This window comes from Pongo pygmaeus, chromosome 7 (genome assembly GCF_028885625.2).
Source record: "Pongo pygmaeus isolate AG05252 chromosome 7, NHGRI_mPonPyg2-v2.0_pri, whole genome shotgun sequence".
Taxonomy (NCBI): Eukaryota; Metazoa; Chordata; class Mammalia; order Primates; family Hominidae; genus Pongo; species Pongo pygmaeus.
Genome location: NC_072380.2, coordinates 22,651,474 through 22,678,819, shown reverse-complemented (window position 1 = coordinate 22,678,819; position 27,346 = coordinate 22,651,474). Strand labels below are relative to the sequence as shown.

At 57.7% G+C, this 27,346-nt stretch overlaps 2 protein-coding genes across 17 annotated transcripts in view; both read right to left on the bottom strand.

Annotated features, from left to right (window-relative positions):
* Positions 1–1,416: 1,416 nt before the first annotated feature.
* Positions 1,417–17,390, bottom strand: PDLIM2 (PDZ and LIM domain 2). 5 transcript variants are annotated; one of them, XM_054498195.2, is made up of 10 exons: positions 17,373–17,390; positions 14,993–15,087; positions 14,163–14,314; positions 10,777–10,846; positions 10,505–10,650; positions 10,268–10,346; positions 6,287–6,363; positions 5,921–6,066; positions 4,005–4,122; positions 1,417–1,981 (listed from the first exon to the last, which is right to left on the bottom strand). In XM_054498195.2, exons 2-10 carry the CDS (start codon positions 15,083–15,085, stop codon positions 1,810–1,812), a joined length of 1,053 nt encoding a protein of 350 aa, XP_054354170.2. In that variant the 5' UTR covers positions 15,086–15,087; positions 17,373–17,390; the 3' UTR covers positions 1,417–1,809. The 5 variants fall into 5 exon arrangements, with proteins under 5 accessions (XP_054354170.2, XP_054354166.2, XP_054354168.2 ...); XM_054498191.2 differs by lacking the exon at positions 17,373–17,390 and adding an exon at positions 16,173–16,960; XM_054498193.2 differs by lacking the exon at positions 17,373–17,390 and adding an exon at positions 16,476–16,935.
* Positions 17,391–20,198: 2,808 nt separating this feature from the next.
* The window catches only part of SORBS3 (sorbin and SH3 domain containing 3), a 32,155-nt gene continuing 25,007 nt past the window's right edge, over positions 20,199–27,346 (bottom strand). For all 12 annotated transcript variants that reach the window (XM_054498175.2, XM_054498174.2, XM_063669348.1 and 9 more), the window contains 5 exons: positions 26,416–26,541; positions 24,464–24,775; positions 23,864–23,967; positions 23,247–23,353; positions 20,199–21,027 (listed from right to left, as the gene is read on the bottom strand). In XM_054498175.2, the coding sequence (XP_054354150.1) occupies positions 20,966–21,027; positions 23,247–23,353; positions 23,864–23,967; positions 24,464–24,775; positions 26,416–26,541 (711 nt within the window). In that variant the 3' untranslated portion in view covers positions 20,199–20,965. The remainder of the gene's footprint in view (positions 21,028–23,246; positions 23,354–23,863; positions 23,968–24,463; positions 24,776–26,415; positions 26,542–27,346) is intronic.

Here is a 27,346-nt window from a genome sequence, read left to right as displayed (position 1 = left end):
CCCCCAGCAGCCACCCCATCACTCAGCATTCCTCTTCTCCACCTCTCCAAGACCCAGCCCTCCTTTATCACGGCCACTGCTTTGAACTCACGGGACGCTCCTCCGTGCGTTCCAAGGTAGCCCTTCGCGCTCAGTGCCACATCCCCTTATTCATTCATGCCAGCTCAGTCGCTGCCACTGGCCTTCTACCTCCAGGAAGGCATGAGGAATGCTGTATCCTTCCGTATTCCTGCTGTGCCCAGAAGCCCTAAGTTGCGCCGTGAATGGGCCCCGCCATGGGCTGCACTGGACACTAGGTGGCGCCAAAGAGACTACCCCGTTTCTTACCAGCGCCCCCGGGGCTCATGGATTCCCGAGCCAGCCAGACGCCTTGATCTTTTCTATAAAAATAAAGACCTTTCTCAGGCAGCCTCAGTGCCTGGGTGGCTACCCAGGCAAAAGGTGAGACAATGATATCATGGTGTAAATTATATCTACAGGTGCCTGAGGAGGCAACACAAACACCTGCGCCAAGATTCCTTCCACAAAGAGCCGGAGAGCACAAAGCTGCCGGCAGGGACCAGCCAGGCACCCTGGGAAGCCCAGCTTTGATCTTCTCTGAAAAGAGAGCTGAGGCTGCCCCCTCCGCAGCATCCTCTGGGACTAGCACTAGGGGTAGTGGGTGAATCATGCCCAAAATCCTAGGCTGGCAGGGGGGACCACTGTCCCCTGCCTCAACTCAAGTGCACCCCCAGGACAGCTCACCTGGCACTGGCCACATGCCTTCATTTGTTTTTGTGTTTTTGTTTTTTCAAGCGACAGGTCCTCTCTCTCTCCCAGGCTGGAATGCAGTGGCATGATCACAGCTTAAGGCAGCCTCGGCCTCCTGAGCTCAAGCGCTCCTCAGGCCTCCCCAGTACCTGGGGCTAAAGCCTGAGCCACCCTGCCCTTTTTCCCCCCTCCAAATCAATCACCAATGAAGCCAGCAGAGTCTCCCAGGAAAGAAGTGGAAGGTGTCGGTAGATCAACCTGGCCCCGGGGGCCCAACCCTTGGTGGGCGGCCGGTCCTCAGGGTCAGAGGTTGTCTCACCAGCTTGGCTGGATGGGTCTCCTGGTCTTCCTCCTTTCCCTCTGTGTGGCGCCCTCCACCATCCCCTTCAAAGCTTCCAGTGACAACCTCATTCCCTCCATAGCACAAGGGTCCTCCTGTAAAACGGGCATCTTTACAAAAAGGTTAAGGAACGACACGACTCACAACCTAAAAGAGGCAAGGCCCTTCCATGGGAAATGTCAGGTGCAGGCAACTGGCAGGGGTGGGATTTGAGGGAGGGAAAATAAGAAGAAACATATGTTTCATAAATAAAGATCCTCCACCCAGTGGTGAGAGCAGGTCATACCCAGGGCTGGCGGTAGGAAAAAGAAGGAAGGGATGTCTACTTTATTTTGTCCATATTCATACATTTATAGAGCTAATATGTCAAAAACTTTACACAGTGACACCATTAGCCCCTGGCCCACCCCTCTCCTTCCCACTTCTGTGTTCGACCCTACTTAGACCCTGGCACACAAAGGTTGATCAAAGGCAGTGGCCACCTCAGACTAACTAGTGCAATGCCAAGTCCTGCAGGGGAGAGGCCTGGCAAGGTGAGGGTGAGTCTCCCACAGTCCAAGACAGGTCCCAGACCTTGGCCCACCCAGCAAGGACAAAGGGGCCTCAGGTCTCCAAACTTAGCTCATGTAAGAGCAACTGCCCACCATTGTCCCTGCCATGCCAACTTATATAGGCATGACCCTGGCCCAGCAGTGAGGCAGGCTGAGGGCATGGCGGGCTCAGGCCCTAGAGCTGAGGGTGGCAGTGTAGCGCTGACGGGCATGCTTCTCACAGTACAGCTCGTCACCCACCCAGAAGTGCCCGCGCATCTTCAGGTTCAGCCCACAGTCGGCACAGGTGTAGCAGCCGGGGTGGCGGTACCGGCCCTCCTGGATGCGCACAGCCTGGTTCCTGCAGGGGAGGGAGAGGCTTTAGCTCAGAGCCACAGCACCAAGCAGGAGGCCACCATGCCCAGGGGGCCTGGTCCCCACTGTAGCGCCAGGACCTGGGTAGAGCCCAAAGCCTTCTCAGAGACTAGACTCTCTTTTTTTTTTTTTTTTTTTTTTTGAGATGGAGTTTTGCTCTTGTTGCCCAGGCTGGAGTGCAATGGCGTGATCTCAGCTCACAGCAACCTCTACCTCCCGGGTTCAAGCGATTCTCCTGCATCAGCCTCCTGAGTAGCTGGGATTACAGGCATGTGCCACCACACCTGGCTAATTTTTTGTATTTTTAGTAGAGACAGGTTTCACCGTGTTAGCCAGGATGGTCTTGCCCTCCCGACCTCAGGTAATCCACCCTCCTTGGCTTCCCAGAGTGCTGGGATTACAGGCGTGAGCCACCGCACCCGGCCTGAGACTTGATTCTTGAAGCTGCACACAGGAATCTCACTTTGACAAATCCCCTAACACACACAAACCCCCACCACCGCTGCCACTGCTGGGACCCCTAATTAAAAATAATAATAATAAATAAGTCAGCCAGGCACAGTAGCTCACGCCTGTAATCCATGCCTAGGATCCCAGGTGGGCAGATCACTTAAGGCCAGGAGTTTGAAACCAAACTGGGCAACATAGCAAGACTCCATCTCTACAAAAAATTTAAAAATTAGCCAGGTATGGTGGCACACGCCTGTAATCCCAGCTACTCAGGAGGCTGAGATGGGAGGATCATTTGAGCCCAGGAGTTTGGGGCTGCAGTGAGCCATGACGGCACCACTGTGCTCCAGCCTGAGCAACAGAGTGAAACTCTATTAAAAATATTAAATTTTTTTTAAAAAGCTGTTCCTCTCACACAAAGACTGTAAGTCCGTCCCACATTGCCTGGATTTTTAACAGAGCAGTGATTCTCAGTGTGGTCCTGGGTCCCACAGGCAGCAGCATCCGCATCACTGGGGAATTTGTGAGAAATGCACATTCTCAGGCCTGCTGGCCTCCTGGAGAGGAGGCTCTGGGGTGGGGCCCAGCCATCAGCATTTAACAAACCCTCCAAGGGACCCGACGCACACACCTTTGAGAACCAGGATGGAAAACATGCTTTTTCAACACACGTTCCCTATCTCTGCACAACAGGGGGACTGAAGGTGCTCCCACTCTGCAGATGAAAACACTAAAGCCCAGAGAGGTTAAGGGATTTGCCTAAAGTCAATCACCTGCCCCTCCCACGCTACACACTTCGAAATTTACCTGAGGGGGGGTTTCAGCAACCTTCCAGAGAATGTGGTTGCATTATAAATGCCACCTAATGAGAAAAATTAGCCCACCTCGGCTGGCCACGGTGGCTCACGCTGTAATCCCAGCACTTTGGGAGGCCGAGGCAGGCGGATCACCGGAGGTCAAGAGTTTGAGACCAGCCTGGCCCAGGAAAACCCGTCTCTACTGAAAATACAAAAATTAGCTGGGAGTGGTGGCGGGCGCCTGTAGTGGGAGGCTGAGACACGAGAATAGCGTGAACCTGGGAGGCAGAGCTTGCAGTGAGCTGAAATTGCACCACTGCACTCCTGCCTGGGAAACAGAATGAGACTCCGTCTCAAAAAAAAAAAAAAAAAAAGAAAAAAGAAAAGAAAAATAAGAAAAATGAGCCCACGTCAGGAAAAATGGAGCCTGCTCTGAAGGGGGAGGAAGGGGAAAGAGCAAGATTTTCCAGGAGGATGTGCTGTACCTCCGGGCAGATCTCCAGAGGCTTTGAAATTATCAAAGAGAAATCAAAAGGGATGGGAAAAGGAGGAGAGGGAGAGGAGACGCAGCCGGAAGCAGCTAGCCCAGGCCCTGTAACTAATGCCCCCAAGGCTGTGCCACACTGCTTCCCCTAGGGTCCCCGACTGGGTGCCCAGTGCTAGCACCTGATGGTCCCGGCTCTTCCTGAAAGCATCCAGTGCCCTGTCCCCCTCCCCACTCCCCTGCCAAGGCTTAGGTCCCCCACCCCCCTCCACACTCACGCGATGCTGGTACTGCACTTCTCACAAGTGTGGAGCTTGGGAGGGGTGGCCAGGGCCCTGGAGGCGGGCAGGGAGGACTGGGGGCTCAGTGAGCTGGGCAAGAAGGCTGGCGTGCCACCTGGGGGCAGGGCAGACAGACACGTGGTTAGAGCCCACCAACCACAGCATCCTCCCAAAGACGCCCTGAGGAGGTGGTCTTGGAAAGCACCCTTATAAGAGGACCCCTAAAGTCACACGGACGGTGGTACCAGGTAAGGAGGAAGGTGATCTTTCCAGATCCATGGCTGAGGCTGGGCAAGGGCATGAAGGAGGCAGGTACAAGGCCTAGTTTGCCCATCTAAGGCCACCTGGGGCCATCTGTGCTCAGTGTGTGACGTGTCAGGTGAAGCAGGTGCTCCCTCTCTGACCCGGTAATGACAGTGTGATTAGATAATAACTGGAGACGGCAACAGGAGCGAAATGCCTCGGTACAGCTTCCAAAGTGCTTTTCCATGCATTGTCGCATCTGAGCTCTCAAGCCACACGAAGATGAAGCCCAGGGCTATAGGGCAGCTGTCGCCCCTGTCTGCAGCTAAGGACGCTGAGGCTCCCTTGGCAAAGTCACTGCCCTCTCCCTGTGCTGCCTCCTGGGACCTTCTGAGGCCTCAGGGTCAAAACAGACAAGATTTGCTCCAAACCTTCTCACCCCACCCCCTATGCCTCTGCAAATGCCCCTTGGAGCTAAACATCAGCATTAGAACCAGCCACCTGCCAATCTCCAGGTGTGCCTTGTCCATATGGCCTCTTATATTTGCTCCCAAAATGGAAATCTCACCTTCAACCTCACAGTTATTTCTGGAGGCCAATTTCTAGCCTGCATCTCCATACTCCCCACTCCCCTGCTTCCTTTCCATTGCCACCCCAATGGGACTCAGCTGAGCTCCAGGAGCCCACACCAGCCACTGGGAAGGAGAGCCTTGGAGACAGCCAGGCGGGCCAGTGCCCAGGGCCAGGGGCACCATTTCCTGGGAAACCAACTTCTCTCCATTTTAAAATTCAAAGTCATAGATGAATTATGAAGCCTCTCTGGTCACTCTCCTACCTGTCCTGTCATCTCCCTCCCCTTCTCCCCACTGTTCTAAAGGGCATTGGTGCTAAGCGCCTTAAAGGCAGGGGCTGTGGGAATAGGAACTCCCATAGCAGCACTCACTTCCATGGGAGCTGGCCAGGCCCATCTGCCCCAATGAACGGAGCTCCCCAAGGGCAGGAGTGGGGTCATAGCCACCTTCTATCCCCAAACTCTGCACACATCTGGTCCCTCAGATGGGCACAGTCAGTGTCTGTCACATGAATAACGGAACTCTGGCAAGCCTCCGTATGTCTTGCTCGCCTGGCATCGGTATTTAATGGCTTTCCTGGGTTAGGGCACTCCTCAGCCTGGTTCCCGAGGGCCCTCACTGCAGGGGCTTGGCCTCCACTGGCGCCCTTCCATGCTATGAGGCCCCCATTCTCTCACTCCCACACCCCAAAGCCCTCTGGCCGCCAGCCTCCACCTTCCACAGTGCTTCCTGCCAACCTCTTAATGCTGTTTAAGTCTTGATGTTTTTTCTAAGGCCAAAAGGCCACGTCAAATCCCTCTTCCTCCAAGAAGCCCTCCCTGGAGACCCAGCCCCAGGCCCTGCCACCGCTTTTATCACTCGAATGACACTTTCCCATCCCAGCCGGCTACTGCCCACTACTGTCTGGGAGCAGGCTGGTGACCCTCCCAGACCGTCAGCTCCTTATGGCTGGGGCTTCGCACCCTGCTCGGCTCTGTGCCTAGTTCCGTGGTGAGCACCTCACAGGCACTTAAGAACACTGGTTCACTGACCCATCCAGTCAGGGCCCAGGGTACGGGAGGGAACCTCCTTCCCCACCCCAGCCCCCCAGGCCCTCACCTCTCTCCTCAGCCTCCAGGGCTTCCTGCAATAGCCGAAAGGAGCTGGACTGTCGGGGGGCCGCCCGTCCCTCGCGATTTTCCTGCAGCATCTTGAAGACTTCCGAGTCCTCGTCCAGGAGGAGGCTTCCCCCTTCCGAGTCCACGCTGTAGGGTGGGAAGCAGCCAGGAATGAGGGTCCCGTGCCGGGGCTTAGGCAAGCAAGGGGGTGGAGAGCAGGAGAAGAGAGTGGGGGAGGGGGAGGAATCTGGGAGGTGGAGGAGCCACCTGGGCTTGGGGGACCCCATCCCTCTCGGGGAAGCCCGTCTCCCTCCTGCCCCTCCCAGCCTTCCAAGACCCCACCCGACCCTCCGGGGCCTGCTGGTACCTGGGCCTGGAGGAACGAGGGCCCGGGGAAGGCGGCAGCACCAGCACCGCCGAGTCGCCAGCGCGGCCGAGGCCGGCCTGTGGGGAGGAGGCAGCCGGGGAGGAGTCAGGGCCAGAGCCTTTGGCCAACACACCCAGGAGGGCCTAGCCCGGCTGTTCCCAGGCCCGACACCAGGGGGCCCCCGGCCCTCGCCAACCAGCGGACCCCTGCCCCTTCCCTTGGAGCCAAGGTGTCGGGGCTCCCAGCCCTCGCTGACCAGCGGACCCCCTGCCCCTTCCCTCGGAGCCAGGATGCAGAGACTGCCAGGGTCCAGAGTGGGAGGGAGGCATGCAGGTTCTGCCGGGGACCGAGCAGCAGGAAGGCAGCAGGTGACAGCTAAGCACAGAGTCCCCTGTCACGCACGCTATTATCTGTGTGCAAAGACATTGCACACTGGGGCCTGGCTCCGATCCCACGGAACCAGCAGAGACGAAGCACGCTGCCCTTTTGCACTGAGGAGATGGAAACAAAGGGATGAAGCAAGGGGTCGAGGTCCCCTGGGAGCCAGGGCCGGCCAGGGCAGAGGCCCTCTTCCCAAGGAGAGCTGGTTCCTCTCCTCAGAGGCGGAAGCCTGGGCTGACCAGCCTGTCCCTACTCTGCTGGGAGGTCTGGGCCCGCCCCATGGAGCTTTGGGGAGCCGAGCCCTCCCTGGGCCACACTCAGGCAGCCGTGCCCATCTCCAGGTGTGCCGTGTCCATCTGGGGCTCTTAAATTTGCTCCCAACATGGAAATCTGGCCTTCAACCTCACAGTTGTTCCTGGAGGCCAATTTCCAGCCTGCATCTCCGTACTCCCCACTCCCTTGCTCCCTTTCCATTGCCACCCCAATGGGACTCAACTGAGCTCCAGGAGCCCGCACCGGCCACTGGGAAGGAGAGCCTTGGAGACAGCCAGGTGGGCCGATGCCCAGGGCCAGGGGCAGCATTTCCTGGGAAACCAACTTCTCTCCATTTTAAAATTCAAAGTCATGGATGAATTATGAAGCCAGATGGAAAATTGCACAAATCCTTAAGCTAAAGCAAAAACTTCTGGATCTTAAGAAAACAGCCCTAGACCCTAACCCCACCAGGCTGCTACCAGCAGTTCACCTCACATCCCTCTGCTCTCAGGGTTCTCCAGTAAAACGTTTTATAGGTAAGGAGACTGCAGGTCAGAAGGGCAAAGTGGCTGGTCCAAGCCACCTGAAGCATCAGAGGCAGGGCTGGGAGTCCACACCCGGGCTGCAGGGCAACTGCCTGGGGCTGTGCGGTCACCTGAAGGACCTAGAGATAGTTTCCACAGGAATTCAAGAGCCACATCACGTCTCCAGACAGACCACCATGGGCCCTGCCTAGGGCAGCGGCCCGGGATCCCTTCATGAGGCAAGTCCTCATTCCCAGCCAGAGGGAGAGGGGCTTTTTTCACTTCGCCTCTGCTCACCAAGCCATGTGCCTACCAGCAGGGGGAACCTGTAATTTCCAGAGGCACCATAAGGGAGTCCTAGGCCTCCAGCTCTCTGCAGTCTTGGCCATGTCAGGAGGCCACAAGGACACAGCACCCCTGCTTCTGCAGCTCACAGCATTCCTCTCACACACTCCCACCAGACTGCCCGGCCCAGAAAAGGAGACCAGCTCCCCGACTGGGAGAGACAATGCCTTTCTCTCCCTCCCTTCCTCCCAGGCAGTTAGGGGTTAGGGACCCTTGCCTTCACAGAAGAGACCTTTTATCTCCAAATCCAGGAAAGCTGCTCCCCCCCTTCACCTGCCCATCACGAGCTTGTCTGTAGCCAACACCTCTCAAAATGTGTGCTGGGGAACGCAAGGATGTTCCTGGGGGTGGGGCAGGGCAGGGGGTCAGGGGTAGAAATCCAGGAGAAATTCTGCTGTTCAACAAGTTTAGGATATAAAGAAAAATTAAGTGGGTTTCTTTCTCATGGGACTTCTTAGAGCCTTTAAGACTCTCAAGTGTAAGCGACTTTTTTTTAAAGAGATGGGGGTTTCACTATGTTGCCCAAACTGGTCTCGACTCCTGGGCTCAAGCAATCCTCCCGCCCCAGCCTCCCGAGTAGCTGGGACTCCAGGCACGTGTCACAGCACCCAGCTACACAGTGATTCTCAAAAGGCACCCGTGGGACCACAGCCTCATTTGTAGACTAGAACGTCAGCTCCACAGGGTCAGAGGTGTCACTCTGTTTTTCCACGAATGCATCCCCAGAGCCCAGATGAGTGTCTGACATGAAGCAGCTGCTCAACAAATATTTGCCGAAGGAATGAGCAGTCATCAAGGTCAGAGAAGGGAACTCAGAGCGTCTTCTAGTCTGACCTAAGGCCCAGGAAGAGGAAGGGGGCCTGGTCCAAGTCGTCATGGCAGAGGTGAGACCGACCCAGGTGGGTCTCCCCACACCCAGCTCTGGGCTCGTGACCCGCAGGCCCCATGCCCAACTCAGCGGGTATAGGCTGGAGCCTGGGAAGTTGCATTTCCAACAAGTTCTCAGGTGTTGCCGCTGGTTTGGGAGCCATGCCTCTGTACCTCCCACACCCTTCATTTTCCTGGACAGGGGTCAACACGACGGCGAAGCTCAGGAAGGCTTGCCCTTGAGCACGTGGTCCTGCTGAGACCACAGCCCACCAGAGGCATCGCGGAACAGAGCCAGGACTGACACTGACCAGCCCTCTTGAAACAAGCTCATTCCCGGCTTATCTCAGAACAAAGCTTCCCCCTAAAAAATCCCCCAGCACCAGTACACCAGCCCTCACCTGGACCACTGTTTCTCCATCTCCCAGCGTGTTGCGCCTCCTGCTCATCCTTCCCTAAACCCTCTCACCACCACCTCTAATGTCCAGCAATACTCCTCACACAGCCTTCCTTCCCCCCTCCCCTCCCAGAACGCCTCCTGCTTTTGTAATTAATACCACACTGCTTAGTGCCTAATTGCTCCAAAACTGTTTTGCAAGTTTGCCTTATCTCCACAACTACATCTTCAATTCCTTAACAAGGGGACCCATGGCATATATCTCTATGGCCACAATGCCAGGCTGGCCCCTGGGTGGGCACGCAGCGGGTCACTAGGGAGCGCCTCTTTGGAAGGCCCCCAGAAAGATCCTGCTCCTTCCTCCTCCAGAGCCTCCGGGTTCTAGTGCCCTCCCTGGCCACCCCAAAAGGCTCTGCTTTCTGGAATGCAGAATCAACCCGAAGGTAGGGCTCAGCAGCTGGGCCATATCCCCATCACCCCAAAGACTGGACGTGCCCCCCACGCCAGTCCCCAGCAGCTGCGGCCGAGGGCTGTTGGCTGCCCCACTCCCTCACCATCCCCCACCGTTGAAGAGGATAAATACCACCCAGGAAAGGGGTTAGGCTGTCACCAGGGGCAACAGGGACCTGGCTGAAAGAGAGTCCAGGGGAGCTGGCGGGGGGGGTAGGGGGAGGAGGAGAAAGAACAAGCCAAGAGCAGCTCGAGGCAGAACCGCAGTCCCACTGGGGCATCTCTGGGCTGAGTCAGAGGAGGAAGGGAGGGTGTGGGTGGGAGTCGGGCAGACCTCGGTCTTGGAATGGGGAGGAATGTGTTCGAGAGATGCAGCCAGAGCCGAAAGGGAATCATCCCAACAACAGCAGCGAAACTATTTCAGCCGCAGCCCAAGAGAAACATACTGGGCAGGGAGGAAGTCAGCAGGATGGGAGGGGAGGGGGATGAGGGGAGGGAGATGAGGGGACGGGGATGAGGGGAGGGGTGCAGGAGATGGACGGGCTACTGGGCACTGCTGGGCAGGTCTTGGGCACAGCACAGGTGGCCCACGACCAGAAGGATGGCCTCCCTGGCTGAGGAGCAGAGCATGCCTGTGGCCAGGAGAAGGAGACCCTGGCTGCCCAGGTGGGCCTGGCCACCTGCTGTCCCGGGGCACTGGCAACCCACAGGAACGGTAGGTGCTTCTGTTCCTCCAGCCTGTCCTCCCCCAGGGAGCCTCACCTGTCGGCTTCCGGGGCGGCCTGAGTAGGACAGGCGGTCAGCAGCGGGGAGGCCCGGGGAACACGCCAGACTCTGGAAACTGAAAGTGGGAAAGGGACAGTATGTGCCGGGGCCACCCCCAGCCTGCCCAGGGAGGATGCTGCCCCAGGCTCCCGAACAGAGCTCCTGAGACTCAGAGGAGCCAGCCTGGAGCTGGCAGCCCAGGCGACCAGGGTATCCACTCACAGGCACGCTCACCTGCGACTGATGGCCGCCTCTCCAGTGAGGGGGCTGCTGGAGGGTGGTGGTGAGAAGGGGCTGCCGGCCCTCGGGCTGAGGGAGGTTGGGCTGGAGTAGGAGGACCTTAGGGAGGACTGACTCTCAGTGTATGTCCTCACGGAGCCCTGTGGAGAGAGTGGCCGTGTCAGGAAAGGCAGGGCTGCCCCGCCAAGGCCGCCCTGCCCTCGGGCCTCACTTTCATGCACCAGTGATCAGGGTGCCGAGGCTGTCAGGGGAGGGCACCAGCTTACCTGGAAGCGAGTTGCCAGCACTTCCAAGGAGCTGTCCCCATTGGTCTGCCCTGGAGACGCAGCCTGAGACCTGAGGAGGCAACAGAAGGAGGGAATGTCACAGGGGCCCTGCACCCCGCAACCCCCAAAAGAGGCCAAAACTGTTCCCAGATCTAGTTCTCAACACCAGTAAAAGCTACAGAAAATTTGGACATCCGGTTGCCAACTTTTAACTTTGTCAAACTCAAGACAAACAACTATCATCAATGACAACCATGGTTCCTTAAAAGAAAGGACAGTTGGCCAGGCACAGTGGCCCACGCCTATCATCCCAACACTTTGGGAAGCCAAGGCAGGAGGATCACTGGAGCCCAGGAGTTCAAGACCAGCCTGGACAACATAGGAAGACCTCATGACTACTAAAATTTTTTTTTAAGTAGCTGCACATGGTGATGCATGCCTGTAGTCCCAGCTACTTGGGAGGTTGAGGTGGGAGGATCACTTGAGCCCAGGAGGCGGAAGTTGTAGTGAGCCATGATTGCGCCACTGCACTCCAGTCTGGGCAACACAGCGAGACTCTGTCTCAAAAAAACACCAAGGCCGGGCACAGTGGCTCACGCCTGTAATCCCAGCACTTTGGGAGGCCAAGGAGGGTGGATCTCTTGAAGTCAGGAGTTCAAGACCAGCCTGGTCATCAACAAGGTGAAATCCCATCTCTAATTAAAAAAAAAAAAAAAAAAAATTTAGCCAGGCCATAGTGACGCATGCCTGTAATCCCAGCTACTTGGGAGGCTGAGGCAGGAGAATTGCTTGACCCAGGGAGGCAGAGGTTACAGTGAGCCAAAATTGTACCACTGCACTCCAGGCTGGGCAACAGAGTGAGACTCCATCTCAAACAACAGTAACAACAAGAAAACCCACTCCGAAAAAAGAAAGGATAGTTTGGTCCTAAAAAGTAGAACATACATAACTTCATCAGAAAGTTCAAACATTCAGTTTTATTAGAGAGTCCTCACATTATCCTGCCCTTTTTTTTTTTTTTTTTTCTTTTTTCTATTTTGCCTGGACTTTGTCACTGATGTCACTCAGCCTCGGGTTTGTAGATTGATTTGGGGGAATATTACTGATTTTTTGTTTTTCTGTTTTTTTGTTTTTTTGAGATGGAGTCTCCCTCTGTCACCCAGGCTGGAGCACAGTGACACAATCTCGGCTTACCGCAACCTCCGCCTCCCGGGTTCAAGCAATTCTGCCTGCCTCAGCCCCCCAAGTAGCTGGGATTACAGGTGCCCGCTAGCATGCCCGGCTAATTTTTGTATTTTTAGTAGAGACGGGGTTTCGCTGTATTGGCCAGGCTGGTCTTGAACTCCTGACCTCAGGTGATCTGCCCGCCTCGGCCTCCCAAAATGCTGAAATTACAGGTGTGAGCCACTGCGCCCGGCCTGATTACTGATTACATAGAAATAATCCTTTATATTTTAACCCATGGAGAAACTGAAGCCCAGAGAGGGAAAGTGAGCTGCCTCAAGTTCTAGAGCCCACGGTGACTGGGCCAGCTGCGCACCCTGCCCACTGGAGGCCAGGGTGCCTTTGAGCACGTCACTCCTGATCCCTTTCTCAGGGGTCTCCCCAGTTAAACAAAGGGCGAGACCCACCTGCCTCCTTCCAGACAAGTAAGCCCAGTTCCCCACCAGCGAGAGGGGCTCCCCTCCCAGCTCCCTGGGTACCCTCTTCCAAAGTGGAACCCAGCTGGAGCCCTGAATGGGAGGTAACTGAAGTCTGGGCTGAGGGACAGCCTGCCTCGTCCCATCCTGCCACGTATTCCTGGCCATGAGGCTGCTTCTAGAGACGTAGGGCAACAGCACCCTCAGCTTCCTGGGACAGCCATGGGATCAGGGTGAGGGGAGCCCAGGCTCTGGCTCCAGCCTGGAGCCCTGCTTCCTGCCCCAGGGCTTCTGAATACCAGAGAGGTCACCTGGGAGGCTAGGAGGCGGGAGATGGGGGCAGGCGGGGGGTGGGTGCGCGTCAGCAAAAGTTAGGAGACTGGGCAGGGCACGGTATAATACCTGCAATCCCAGCACTTTGGGAGGCCCAGGCAGGTGGATCACGAGGTCAGGAGATAGAGACCATCCTGGCCAACGTGGTGAAACCCCATCTCTACCAAAAATACAAAAATTAGCTGGGCATGGTGGCACGCGCCTGTAGTCCCAGGTACTCAGGAGGCTGAGGCAGGAGAATCTCTTGAACCCGGGAGGCGGAGGTGGCAGTGAGCCGAGATCACGCCACTGTACTCCAGCCTGGCAACAGAATGAGACTCTGTCTCAAAAAAAAAAAAAAAAAAATTAAGAGACTGGAGTCTGGGCTTGCCTGCTGCAGAACCAGAGACATGACTTATAGCCCAGGCCTACCTCCCCCAAGCCCTGGTCCCTCCAGAGAACCCCAGAGGAAGAGACAGTCCGAAGCTCCCGCCCTTCCGCCGCCAGACCCTCAGCCTCCTGTAGCTTTCTGCCCCATTCCCAGATGCCATGAGGTGCTCTCTACCCTCCTTCTTGGGGTCCCACTCTTGCAAACACCCAGGGACCTGAATGACATGAAGGGAGCCAGTTTCTGCCACACCACAGGGCAGGGCAGTTGGAGAAGGAGGGGCTTGGTAGGGCTGAAGAGAGCAGGACAATGTGGGGGTGGCCAGGATGCAAGAGGCATCTGACTCAGGTTCCAGGCCCGTGCAGAGGGCTCTCTTGGCTCGGGGATCTCCTGGCATTCCCGATCTGTGACTCACTACAATGCCCCACCCCAGGGAGCCACCTGTTCCCCCTATAGCTTGGCCTCCAGGCCCCACCCTGGCCCCACCTTGGCTTATAGGCTCAAAACCCTAGGAGTAAGGCCCAGGATCAGGTATCTGCCATCACCAGCAGGGCCCAGAGCAGTGATGGGGAGGAACAGACAGGCTCTATGAGGAATGAGCCCCCCAAGTCCTCACTTCCAGCTGGGAACTAAACAAAGGCCATGCCCTGTTGGAGGCAGGAGTCCTGGGGATGCAGCCTTGGGCATACCTTTCCCAGAAGTTTCCCCTCTTCAACCCACTTCATGCCCACGCCCTGTGCCCTGCACACTCTTGGGAACCAGTCAAGCCCGGGCTTCAAGGTGACTGGTGCCAGCTCGCCCTGCCCAGCCTGTGACTGCATGCCCAGCCTGGCGCCCACCTTTACCCAACCAGGCATGGGAACACCCCTCAGCCCACCCTGCTGCAGGAAGCAGAGCCCAGGACCTTCTCACCGAGGTGTGGAGAGGGCCCAAGAAGGCCGCTTTAGGGCTGAGCTCCAGCCCATGGGCAGGAGCAAGGGCTGCTCCGTGCGTGGGGTGGTGGGGGAGGGGGAACGCCACAGGCTCTGCAGAGCGGTAGGCCCTACCGGTCCAGCTGCAGCCGCAGAGGCGAGGGGCTCTGGCGGATCTTGCTCTGGGCCTCGGCATGCAGCATGCCCTCCGCGCTTTCCCCGTTGATGGCCACGATTATGTCTCCAGGCCGGAGGTCGGCGTCCTTGGCTTTGCCCCGCTCGGCCACCTGTAGGGATGAGGAGCTGGCATGCTCAGACCGTGGCCCACCTGGGGAAGGGATTTCCCACTCTGCTACCCAAGAAACAGAGGCTGCCTTGACCCAGGCTGGCCTACACCCTCCTGCACGTCCCTCTGCCTGCTCATGACACCCAGCTGATCAGCCATCCCCTCCAGGAGTGCAGGCGGCAGCCCCCGCCCCACACTGGCATTCTAATGGGCCTCCCAAAGAATGTGCAGTGGCAGAATTTCAGGAACTGTGCTTGGAAATGCTTTTGGATAGACAGCCTTGCCCGTGCAAATCACACCTTGCAGGTGGCTGCCTGCACAGCCCTCCTGCGAACATTCCCAGCCCGGGCCCAGGTCAAGAGGAGACTGCCAAGAACTCGGGGGCTCTTGTTCTAGTAATCACCCAAAATGGCTGCCTGCAGGTGTGGGGATAGCAACTGGGGAGGCAAGAGCAGGCCCTGTCCTGGGCCCAGCTCCCTTTCACTCCCAAGGTCTGTTCCTGAAGTGGCCACCACATCCCCGTGGCAAAGGGCCACGGCTCCCTTACAGCCAGCACGCCAGGCAGCAGCGGATCCCGGGCTCCGAACAGAAAAAGCAAGCCATCTGTGCAGAGTGGGGTGAACAGGGCTGACCTCGCTTCTGGTGGGACCTCCTCATCTCTTTGAGCCACCATCCTTACCTTGGTCACCATGATGGGCGTGTGGAAATCCCTGCCCCCTGTGATACGGAAGCCCCAGGGCGCCGGCCCGGCCACATCCACCGTCAGCGCCATACCTGAGGAAGAGAGGACCAGGAGGTGAAGTCCATGCCCCTACCCGGCCCTGGGGGCGCTGTAAGGCAGCAGGAGAGGAGCCAAAGGGAGAAGGAGAGGGTACCACAGCTCCCGGAGCAGCTACTCAGGGGCTTTGGGGTGGGTAGAGGAAGTGGCTAACTCCCTCCCTCACCCCGGTTTCACTTCCCCCCACCCTGGGAAGCCATGCTTCTGAGTTCTCCCTTCCTTAGTCTTCAGCCCAGGAAGCGACTCCCAGGAGGGGGCTGCCCAGGCTGCCAGGCAGGGGGCTTGCTGGAGCATAGTGGGCAGGGGCTGGCAAGTGGAGGGGATGCTAGCACCCCCTCGGTCTCCCCTCCTCCACCATCAGGGCTCACACTCCAACTAGCGCTTGCTTCCTGTCCCCAAAACGCACAGCACACGGTACTTCCTCTCCACTCTGGGGGAGGGCTGGTGAGTGGCCTAGGGAGAGCAGGGCTCAGGAAGCAGGAGTGACGGGTCAAGGAACAGGCTGGCACCAGTACGGACTGTGTAAGTCACTGGCCAGGTGAAGGACTGGTGGGGTGAGGCCGGGTCTTCACATGGGCCTCCTAGCTGCCCACTTCGTTCTTGGCAAAGTGGATCACACGGGCAAGACCGGGCTCCCCACCTCCCCCAGGGGCCGGCTGCCAGGGTGAGGAGGCCAGGGTTCATCTGTCAAGCTGGGCACACCCACCCTCAGATTCCTGATGCTGCCCGACAGACAGCCGGGTGACAGGCCTCCCATCCACAGCCCCTCTGCTGGGCAAGGAAGTGCCCTTGCAGACAGACCCCTATGGGATTTCCTGAGCCTCTAGCTCTGGAGCCAGGAGCCAACCCAGGCAGGAAGCCGCGGTGCCAGGCTGGGCACCACCCTGCCCAGCACCCATCCTGGGGCTGCCTGGGGAACGCAAGTGCTGCGGGAATCTATCAAAAGCACCAGCGGTCTGTCCGCTCCATCCCCGGCTGCCTTCCCCTTGGGCCCAGGCCTAGCCTCTGTCCCCAGCACTGCCCCCACCCCAGTCCCCGAGGCCGGCGCTGGCGGCTCGCGGCCGCCCTGAGATTCCCAGACCTTTGAGCCGGTCAGTGGACTCCGCGCTGCGGGCGCCGCGGGGAGGTGCCCAGCCCGATGGCCCGGCTCTACCAGTTCTGGAGCCTCCTTCGCTCCGAGGGCAAAGTACCCTGCGGGTCGGGGGCTGGAGGAGGAGCGCTCCGGCCGGGGAGAGCGCAGCTCGCGGGGGCGCCCCCGCTGATGCGAGGCTGCAGGGAGCTGGGCCGCGGACGAGGCCAGGGTTCCGCGCCGAGAGGGGCGCGGAGAGGAGCCCGGCGCCGGGGAGGGCTGGCCGCGCGGAGGAGCGCAGGTGGGCGCGCTCACCTGGCTGCCGCTCACCTGTCGGGCTGGGCGCCCAGGCCCGGGAGGGAGGGAAGGCGAGCAGACGCCACCGCTCCCGCTGCCGTCTACCCGACTCTGGGGAGAGCCCGCCCGGGGCTCCCGGACCTGCCTCCGCCCATGTGATCCCGGGGCCGCCCCTGCCGCCGCCCCTAGCCCGGGAAGCCGCCGCCTCCGCGCGGCGAGCCCAGGCGCTGCCACCTGGCCGGAGCCCGCTGGGGGGATGAGGCAGGCTGTCCCCAGGGCCCCCTGCAGGCTGCGGCCGTCCAGCCGGTGGTGCCCGCATCCTCCCCGGAGCGCCCGCAAGCCCCCGACCGCCCGGAGCACAGCGGAGCCGGTCCAGGGACTGCCCCGCGCCCCACTTCGCAGACGACCGAGGGGGCAGCCCCATGAAGCTCTCCCACGCCGGCCGCGCTCTCCCGCCCCGCATCCCCGGGTCCTGGGCAGGGTGGGCTGCCTGGGTGCGTCTGCCGTCCGCCTGGCTCCTCCACCCACTCCAGGCTGGGAGGCTGGGGCAGATGCGGCCTTGACACCCACAAATCCCAAACCAAGGCCACCCTCCTCCCCGCCAACTCCCTTCCTGAACGCTGGCTTCTCGGCAGCTCAGAACTTCTCTGCCTGGAATGCCCGCAAAGGGATACCCGCAGGGGCCCTAGGAGATGGAGAGAGCCTCCTGGCTGGGGGTTCACTGGGCACCCCCACCCATGGGCTGGTAACTTCCCGTTCCCGTGGGCCCTCACCTCACCCTCTCTGCAGGTCTTCACCCCACTTCCTGCCCCCTCCCTTGTCCTCTTTCAAGCACCTGGGGCCCAGGCTGTAAGGATGAGGAGAGGGCAGCCAAGGAGGGGACCCAGGTGCCAGCTCAGGGAGGAGAAGCCGTACCTGGCAACCCTCTCTCCCGGGACCTCAGGGCCACAGAGCCGCCTCTCGTTGGGTCTTCACTTGGCCTCCGGCTGCCGGGCTGCTATGTTTTCAGGGGATCACACCTGTGGGTGCAGCTGTGCCTCGCCTGCCTCAGGTGTGACTCATTCCCTCCCTCCACGCTCACTCTGTGAAGAGTGCCCTCCCCACACCCCTCACCTGCCTGTGCCCGCGTCTCAGCCTCCTTGCGTTCACACTCCGGCCCCCCTCCTCCCACAGCCTCTGTCCTGGGTGTGTGTAAACTCCTCTCCCACTGGCTGGTCTCCGGCCTCCCGGCATGACCACCTGGCCTGATGCACCTGCTCTGCCTCCCTGACTAGACTAGAAGCCCCTTGAGGGGAGAGGCAACTACAGGCAGGGTGAGCACAGCCCCGGGGGCACACAGACCTAGCCCCAAGTGCACAGCTGCGTCTCACCGGCTGTGTGACCTTCAGCAACCTCCTCGGCTCCTCCGGGCCTCAGTTTCCCCATGTGGAAAATAGGGATAATGTGCCGCTTACCCTCTTGTTGTAAAAATTGCTTGGCCACAGGCAAAAGCCAAGGATGGCACAGAGGTGTCAAAAACAGAGTCCCTGCCTCAAATGGGGTGGGGACTCCTGGGAAGGGACCCAAAGGAAGGGAAGTTCATCCATTCAATTCTTCCACGCAATCATTCCAACAACATTCATTCTTTGAATACTGAGCGCCAGGCACCGTGCTTGCCTCTGGGAATGGAGAGTGAATCAAACAAAAGCCCATCATTTCCTCAGAGAGCCCCTCCTGCATGCCTTGGACAGACTCCACGAATAGCCCCAGGTTCTTCTGGCAGGGCTTTCTGATGGGTGGGTTGTGAATTCACAAAACCCACCACAAAGACAAGTCAGCGAACCCAGGCAGGGCACGACTCTGTGGCATAGAAGGGGACATGTCCTGCTCATAGCCTCTCTGTGGCCCTAGGTAAGCCACGTCACTGCCCTCCCCTCTCTCATGGGTGAGCCATCTCCAGCAGCCTCTGATTCTCCCTTCACCTCCCCACTCAGGCCAGGTCGAGGCACAGAAGCATCTTTCAGGCAGGACCGTGGTGCAGGCAGCCCAGGGTCGGAGGGTTTGTTAGCTGCGGGAAGTGCCAGCGCTCCATCAAAGAGAGGGCGTGGGGTTGGTCTCTGTCCCAGGGAGAGGAGGCCTCAGCCCTGATATGTTTTGTGAGGGTATCAGGGAGTTCATGAAAAAAGAGCTGGGATGGGGGAATGGCAACCAGGCCGGTGGGTTCTGAGGAATGGTCATTTCCAGGTCAGGATGGGCTGGACCTGCCCATTTAGAACCAGACCAGGGTGAGGATGGAGGTGGATGGAGGACTTGTTCTTCCAGCTGCTGTTGAACCCCTGCTGGGTCAGGCCGCACCCAGGTTCAAGAAACCAGCCAGGGCTAGGCCACTGCCCTGTCAACCATGAGCCCCTCCCCTCTGTCCTGACAGAACTGGGCACCACCACCTTTCACTCCAGCCACCACCTCTTCACACCTGTCTTAGGTGACAGTCCTAGAAGACAGGATTGCCAGGAAGAACATAAAAGCGCCCCAACCTGGGCCACCCTAAAGAAGTCCTTGACCTCACACCTGACCTTCCTTCTCCAAGGGCCCCTGGACGAGGGCTGCCTGGGCATTTGGTAGATTTCAGGAAGTGAGCTGGACCTGACTTCAGCATTTAATAATGATGTGACTTAGACAACTTAATTTCTCAGAGACTGGGTCTCTCCCTCTGTAAAATGGAATCATAACCTGCCATCGCGAGGCTCACGTTAGGTAACACACGGAGAGGCCCTGGTGCCCTGCTCACCTCTCAGCAGCAGCTGAGAAACAGAGCTTCCTTTCTTGGCAGAGTGGCCATGCATGTACTGTGCCACCACTGCCACCCCACAGGGGCCTGCAAGCTCCAGGACTATAAAACCTTGTTCAGGGTTGGGCACGGTGGCTCACACTTGTAATCCCGGCACTTTGGGAGGCCGAGGTGGGTGGATCACCCGAGGTCAGGAGTTCGAGACCAGCCTGGCCAACATGGTGAAAACCTGTCTCTACTAAAAATACAAAAATTAGCTGGGCATGGTGCCACAACCCTGTAATCCCAGCTACTCAGGAGACTGAGGTGGGAAAATTGCTTGAAGACGGGAGGCAGAGACTGCAGTGAGCCCAGATCGGGCCACTGCGCTCCAGCCTGGGCAAAAGAATGAGACCCTATCTCACAAAAACAAACAAAAAACAAACAAACAAAAAACACCCTTGTTCAGGAGGAGTTTTGGCTGGCTGTGCCTCACCACTCCCAGCTTCCCGCAAAGGATTGCTCAAAAGCCTGAGCCCAAAGAAGAGAATAAACACACACACACACACACACACACAAGGGCTTCGGTGTGGAAACAGCACACAGAAGGAAAACAGCATAATAGTTAGAAATGTCATCTAGCCCAGCAACCCCACAGTGGCAGCTCCAGAATCAAAACAGTCTGCAAACAAGGCCACATTCAGTCCCCCATCTCTGGTGTCTCCCTGCTACCAGGGCCTGTCACTGTTCATTCTCCCAGCACTTCTTGCCACACAGCTGCCCAATTGTGGGGGCTGCCCAATTGTGGGGGCTGCCCCAGCCTGCCTGACACCTAAGGGCAGAAATCTTTGGAGGTAATAATGGTGTTTTTCCATCCTCCTCTTACACACACCTGTCCCACCTGTCTCCCAGCACAGCCCTCCACAGAGGGAATTCCCATCTCCTAGACAGGAGGAGGCATCCCCTACCCCAAGGAAAAGGCGGCAGAGACAAGGTTCCTTGTGTCCAGGTTTATTTTACATTCTCTTCCAGAGGGGACGTGGGGCTGGGGGAGAGCCAGCAAGCAGGCGGGCAGCACACAGCAGTCTCCCTGGGGAATATTTGAGCCAGGCTAGTGGTGCCTGGCCCCACAGTGCGGGGTGATATGCCAGGGCCAGGCCCAGGACTTGGCAGCCCCTGGGAAGAGGTGGCCTTGGGGCCAGAGTTCTTGCTAGGCCTAGATCGCTAAGAAGGTGCTGCGTCTGTCCCCCGCCTTGCTCCGCTCCCCCACGCCCAGCTGGAGGCCAGAAGGCAAAGAGGGCAGCCGGCAAGCTGGGGTGGTGGGAGGAACCCCAGCAGGCGGGGGCGGCCTTTGGTCTCTAGGAGGCTAGGAAGCTGGTTCTGGTTAGAGGAACCCCGTGGGGGCAAAGCGGAGAGCTGATCCCTGTTAGAGGAAACGCTGGAGCAGGATGGGGGTGGGGGACTTGGGGTCTGGTCTCAATAAGGCCTGGAAATGGTCTCCACTTCAAAGCAGACCTCTGTATTTGGGGAGTGGGGTGGGGAGGAAATGAAAGGGCTGTGGGAGGAATGCCCGTGAGTGGTGGGTGGGAATCAGTCCAGGGGGCTTCGAGGGGGGTCCGAGGGAAAGGCTGCGGGGGTCGTCTGCAGATGCTGGGAGCGCAGGTCCTGGGGTAGGAGGATGTGGGCGGGGGTCCTCTCCCTCCCACGACTGCCACCGCTCCCCACCCCATCCTGGCTGGCTCCAAGTTGCCATGGAGACCACTCACACCGGGGCAACGTAATTTCCAGGGAACGTTCCGAATTTCTGGGTCCTCCTGGAGACACCTGAAAGAGGAAAGGCAGGAAGAGCGTTCCCCACTCCCTTCCTTAACAGGGATGCAGGGGTGAGGGCCTGCCCCCTGCCGGCAGTGCCCAGAACTGTAGGGGAGTTCTGTAGGGGAGCCCAGGGAGGGAATTGGATTTGCTCTCCTCCTTCCCGCCCCCTAGCGGCAGAAGCTTAGATGGGCAAAGCTACACTTTCCACACTCAACCACCAAAGAATCTGAGCAATCAACAAATGTGCATACACTGTACACAACACGGAGTCACTCCCCCCCTCCTCCGCAAAGTCGGGACGCAGGAGGAGGAATCACAGAACTGAAATCGGGAGAAACGTCCCTGGTCTAATAAGGCACCCTCACTTAGAGATGGGTGGGAAGGCCTATGGGAAGGGCTGAATGCATTGCCCGAGAGCACCCCGACGCTTAGGAGTAAGCTTGGGACTCCGATCCAGGTTTCTCAGCCCCACAGAAACTCGTGTCTTGAAAAGGGGGAACCCCAGCGGGCAAAGCATCTGGGGGGCCTGGCACCCGATGCTTCCCCAAAGCCAGCACTTCTGTTGGCTGCTTTCCTTCGTGCCCTGAAGAGAACGACGCCCTGGAGGAAACTGACAGCAGCCCAGGGTCACTGATGGAATCACTGGGGACTCAGGCCAGGGTTGACGACCTTCAGAGCCCTGCCCCTTTCCCCTGCCCACCTCTGCCTCTGGAGCAGCCCTTGGGGAGAGCTCCTGGTGGAAAGGACCAGGGCTCACACCTGTGTATCCCCACACCCCCCAGCTGGTTCCTCCAGCCTGGGAGGAAGAGGGAATGGAGAAATATAGAAATACAGAAATGTAATAAATATTATTATATTCCTATATATAGAAAAATAGGAATATAAACTGAAATGAATGTCACTCCTGACCTTGGGTGAATGGATGATCCTGGGCCTCCCCTTCCAGGCTGGCACCCTGACTTCCTTGGGGGCAGCCCATGCTCGTCCCACCCCCACCCTCGTCCTCTGCCCTGAGTACCTCCCTTTCCTCTTGGCCTCCCCAAATCCTTCCCCTGCCCTTCCAGGCCCACTCGCTCATTTCCTCCAGGAAGCCTTCCCTGACCTGCACTAACTAAAATGGTCACCACTTGTCACATGCGGCCGTTGGGCACTTGAGATGTGCCTGTGCAACTGAGGAACTGGATTTTTAATTTATTTCGTTTGAGCTACATTTCAGCAGCTGAATGCAGCCGGTGGCTGCCACACCGGAAAGGGCACAGGTCTCGCCCATTCCTCTCAAAGCACTTGTGACTCCTAACACAAAAGTGGTACTTTTTCTTCTTGTCTGCATAGGTCTGCAAAACTTTAGTAGTAGTTGTAAAAAAATTCCAAAGCAAAAGTGTATCCAGTAAATTTGAATGCATCTCCAAGCACCGCCTCCCTCCCTCCCCCACCAGAAGGTAGGGGCCATTCACAGCCTAGTGCTTAATGGTCCTGGGTGGGTCAGGAGACTGGCTGGCAGCTGTACCGGGATCAGATCAGGAAGGGTGGGCTGCCAGGTCAAGGGGCTGCCCAAGCAGCCCCCCAACTCCTCAGGCTTCAAAGCCTGCTTGGGGCAGGGCAGGGGGCTTCTGGCCACTCTCTTCTCTCTGGGGATGGCCCATCCTTTGAAGATGAGACCTGCACAGGGCCCGCCCACTCTGGGGAAAGAGGCAATGTGAAGCCTGGTGGGTTGGTCACCTTGATTCAGGCTGAGGCCAACCTGAGGCTTCCTCCATTTGTCCTTGGTCAGAGCTACCCTTGGGCCAGCCCTGAGGGGCTGGGACCTTTCTCCACTCCCTCTTCCTCCCAGGCTGGAGAAGCCAGCTAGGTCAACTGTGAGCCCTGGTCCTTTCCACCAGGAGCTCTCCCCCAGGGCTGCTCCAGAGGCAGGGGTGTGCAGGAGGAAGAGGCAGAGCTCTGGAGGTTGGGAACCCTGGCCTGGGTCCCCAGTGACTCCATCAGTGACCCTGGACTGGTGCCAGTTTCCCCCTGGGCCTTGGCCTCTTCAGGGCATGAAGGAAGGCAGCCGACAGAAGTGCTGGCTTTGGGGAAGCATCGGGTGCCAGGCCCCCCCAGTAGCCCGGTCGGAAGCTGAGTGGGGGGGGTGGTCGGCCATGAATCTTTGCTGAAGCAGCACTGGCAGGCAGCAGCACCCCACCCACATCCCCTGGGGCCCTGAGATGCCCCCTCCCGGCCTGCCCACATACCCACAAACCAGCCATCGTCACACTGCTGCATGACGTCCACCCTGTCCCCCTCACGCAGCTCCAGCTCGTCTTCATTCTGGGGCCTGTACTGGTACATCGCCCGGTACCTGCGAGAAGCGTCATCATGGCAACCAGAGAATGGGCCCAGAGGCTCTAACCCAAGTTTTGCCACTTCCTGTGAATGCCCCAGGGTCCCTTCATGCTCTCACTAGCCCCTGATCCAGCTCCTCAGAGCAACTCTGCCTGTGCTCAGTGCAGTCTTTCCCAGGCCTGCCTCCTGCCCTCTGGGCCCTAAGCACTGAACCGTTGCCTCCTCTGAACACTTGGTGCCTTCCTGTCCATTCTACCAGCTCCACACTTCAATTATACACGCTCCGACCTCAGGGCTAGAAACCCAATGAGGAGACCAAGGCCACATAGCTGCCAGGAGGGACTGGGAACATCACAGACCAGCGCCTCCTCCCTGCCCCAAATCACCATAAGCTCTTCGAGGACAAGGGCTACCTGGTAGAAGTTTCCCAAATCCACAGGTGGGGACTTGGGGGAGGGTGGAATATGGGGCATTGCCAGCCAGTGACCCCCCCACGTCTGATCAAGCGCCCTCAGATGGTACTCACGGGGTCCAGTGTATCTGAGAGGTGTTAGGAGAGGAGGTCCCCAGGTCCAGGGGATGGCTGGGACCTCGAGGGTGGGACAGAGCTGGACCAGGGGTGCCAAGATTCTGAGGATTGATAGGAAGAAAGGGATGTCAGAGGAAGGAAGATGATGGGTACATGTAAGCCTGAGGGAGGAGGCCCAAAATGGGCGTTCCCAATCAACCTGCCAGCGTGCCTTACACACGGCTTCATCTTAGCCTCCAAACCCCCAGGGCACAGGGACACCTGCTGTGACTGTTTCATTTCACAGGGGCCAGAAAACTAAGGCCCAAGTAAGGTGAGTGCCTGGGTTTCTGGATGCCAGCATGGATGAACCAAGAACACCCAGAGGCAGGAGCCTGGGCTGGCTTTGGGATTCCATCTAGAGCTCCCTGGGCTAGAGCTTGGTAGGTTGAGGTCCCCCAGGCCAGGGTGGGGCTGCCATACTAGCTTCTGCCCTGTCACCCCACTCCTCTGTCCCAGGGCTGTCTGGGAAGGATTCCCAAGTGTGGACAAGTCACGGGGGTGGGGGATGAGGGGTGAGGAGGAGGTCGATTCTCTGGTGGAGGCATGCTACCTCACCTGGGTCTGGGGTCTAGGCTCCTGGGTGGGGAAGGAGAAGCCAGTGCGACGGGGGGAGGTCTGCCCCACCCAGTCAGTGGGGTCAGCTGGGCTGCGTGGGGCTGAGGGGGAGCTGGGGTGACGGGCTGAACGGGCGGCAGCGGTCAGGCGGGGAGACGTGGGGAGCTGGGGGCCGTCGTCACAGAGCCGGAGCCGGGGTTCACGAGACACCTGCACGTAGCTGGCAGGAAATATGCCTTGGCGCCCTGTGCCCGTGATGCGCCCCTCGTACCAGTTCTCGTTCACCTTGCGTATCAGGCAGATGTGCTCTCCCTGAGGGGGGAAAAGTCAGTGTCTGTGGGGCCTTCCTGGTGCCATGGACCCACGGGTGCCTTATCTGGGCTGTCTCATTCAACCCTAACACGTTGGACACACGAGGGATCGGAATCGCAGCGGGGCCAGCAGGTTACCCGAGTCACACGGTAAGAGCAGGAGCCAGGAGCCAAGCCCAGGCTGCCCGGGTGAGGCTGAGGCTGAGACTGGGTCCTCCCTCTTGGGAAGCTCACAGGTGTGCATCCCCCCTCGGCGTTCATAGCAAGGTCCCTCCCCAGAGCTCTGATCACAGGTGAGCCCATGGCTAATAATGCAGATCCAAACCCAGTTCTACCAGGCCAAGCTGTGTGGCCTCAGGCAGGCTGCTCTGTCTCTCTGAGCCTTGTTTTCTCCTATGTTAAGTGAAAATAACCATACTGGCACTATGAGGTGTGAACGAGATCAACAGTCCACTCCTTAGACACACTGGACAGGCGCTACCACTACTGCCCTGCCTGGGTCCTGTTCCTGCCTCACGCTGGGGGACCCTGTCATGAGTGTGTCAAAAACACACTCCCCAGGACAGGCAGGGAGTCTCAAGGCCACAGGCTGGCTGACATTAGGTAGAACCACCCCCTGGGAGGGTGGTCTCCAGCCCTTGCCTTCCCCTGTCCTCTCCTGCCCCCATCTGTCTCCATCCAGCCACCTTCTTCCCCCTCTGTCCCTGGGGCTAGCTCTTCTGGGAGGCATTCACTATGGTCCGTCTTTGGCTTATTTTGGGAACATGATCGCTGCTCCCAAAATCAACCAAAGGCAGACCACTTCCCTGCTTTCTAGAACAGCATCTTTCAAACTTGTTTCACCACAATCTACAGTTAAAAATGTTTTAATAACAGCCCAGAATACATATATAGTGCGTACACAGAACTGCCTACGGTATGATAAAGTGCTTTCTGCCCGCAACGCATGCTAACATTTCTGTCTATACCTTTAAAAATGCTGAGTATGATCCCCTGCAACCTGCAGTTGAAAATATATATATATAACTCTAGAAGTTTATGATGATCTTTTAAAAATGGACCAAAATTACTTGGGAGGCTGGGGCAGGGACAGGGGGATCTCTTGAGCCCAGGAGTTCAAGGCCAGCCCGGGCAACGTAGTGAGATGCTATCTCAAAAAAAAAAAAGCAAAAAAAAAAAAGACTACACTAAAGGAAGCATAATGAAAGAGACTGGGGAAAACTTTGAAATCCTGGGTGAAGCTAGGTACATCGGACTCTTTTTTAAAGAAGTGTTTTTAGGCTGGGCGCGGTGGCTCACGCCTGTAATCCCAACACTTTAGGAGGCCAAGGCGGGTGGATTATGAGGTCAAGAGATTGAGACCATCCTGGCCAACATCGTGAAATCCCATCTCTACTAAAAATACAAAAATTAGCTGGGTGTGGTGGCGCACACCTGTAATCCCAGTTACTTGGGAAGCTGAGGCATGAGAATCACTTGAACCCAGGAGGCAGAGGTTACAGTGAGCCGAGATGGCACCACTGTACTACAGCCTGGCGATAGAGTGAGACTCTGTCTCAAAAAAAAAAGTGTTTTTAGTGCACATATTTACCTACATCTTCACCTGCCCCCACACACCCCTCCGTCTCCTGCCTGGCCCACCTTGCGGAAGGACAGCTCCACCTCCAGGTCCCCCTTGAAGGTGTACTGGGCCACAGCCTCTCCATACTCCAGCACCTGGTAGGTCGGGGGCTTGATGGGCTTCGGGATCTCATCTGCGGGCAGCACCTGCATGAAGAAAGAGCATGAGAAAGATTTGGCCTGGGCATCAACACAGCACAGGCTGGGGGTTCCTGTGAGACAGCAAAGAGAAGGTGTGCCTGCCCCTAGGCAGAGAAAAGATATAAACACCAGACACAAGCCCTGGGGGCAGCCACGGGTGGGCACAGCCAAGGGGAGCTGGAGGATGGGGAGGAGTCTAGGAAGGCTCCCTGGAAGAAGAATTTTCCATAGGGATATATGGAGTGGGCATTACTGAAATGAAGAACTCCAAGAGAAAAGATGGAAGCCAGTCCGATTAGAAAGTTTAAGTTGGACCACAGAAGAAAATGAGGCGTTCCAAGCAGCAAGGGGAACTTGGGGAACTGTTCCAAAACTGAGCATTCACCCTTTTCTCACTGCCGAGAACCGGGTGTCCCTGGGTTCCAGTGTCTTGGTTCCTCCTCCCCATCTACCCCAGCCGGAGCCCAGGATCCTCATGTTCTCTTTACTTCACTCTGCCCATAAAAATCAAGCAACCAATAAACTATTTCACACAAAGATAGAAATGACTGGCGGAGTGAAATACTGTATATACTTTGTGAAATTTCAGGACCAAGTGGATCATCGTGCAAGCAAGGGAGGCCTAATGATACCTATCAAATCAAGAGCCTGAATTAAACAACAACCCAACCCGTGGGTCAAAGAGGAAGTCACAAAGGAGATGAGAAAACAGTCAGAGTTGATGAAAAATCAAAATGTGTGAGATGCAGTTAAAGCAGCATTCTAGGGAAAAATGTTTCAAATGAATAGTCTAAACTTTCACCCTAAGAAA

Bases quoted from the DNA above. Each gene is read 5' to 3' on its own strand.
- PDLIM2 (XM_054498191.2), bottom strand. From the start codon at position 16,920: ATGCGGGGCGGGAGAGCGCGGCCGGCGTGGGAGAGCTTCATGGGGCTG. The intron at 10,651-10,776 runs GTAAGCTGGTGC...CTCTCTCCACAG, and splicing joins TGCTGGCAACTCGCTTCCAG to GGCTCCGTGAGGACATACAC. The intron at 4,123-5,920 runs GTGAGGGCCTGG...CCCTGCCCCCAG, and splicing joins CCTGGAGGCTGAGGAGAGAG to GTGGCACGCCAGCCTTCTTG.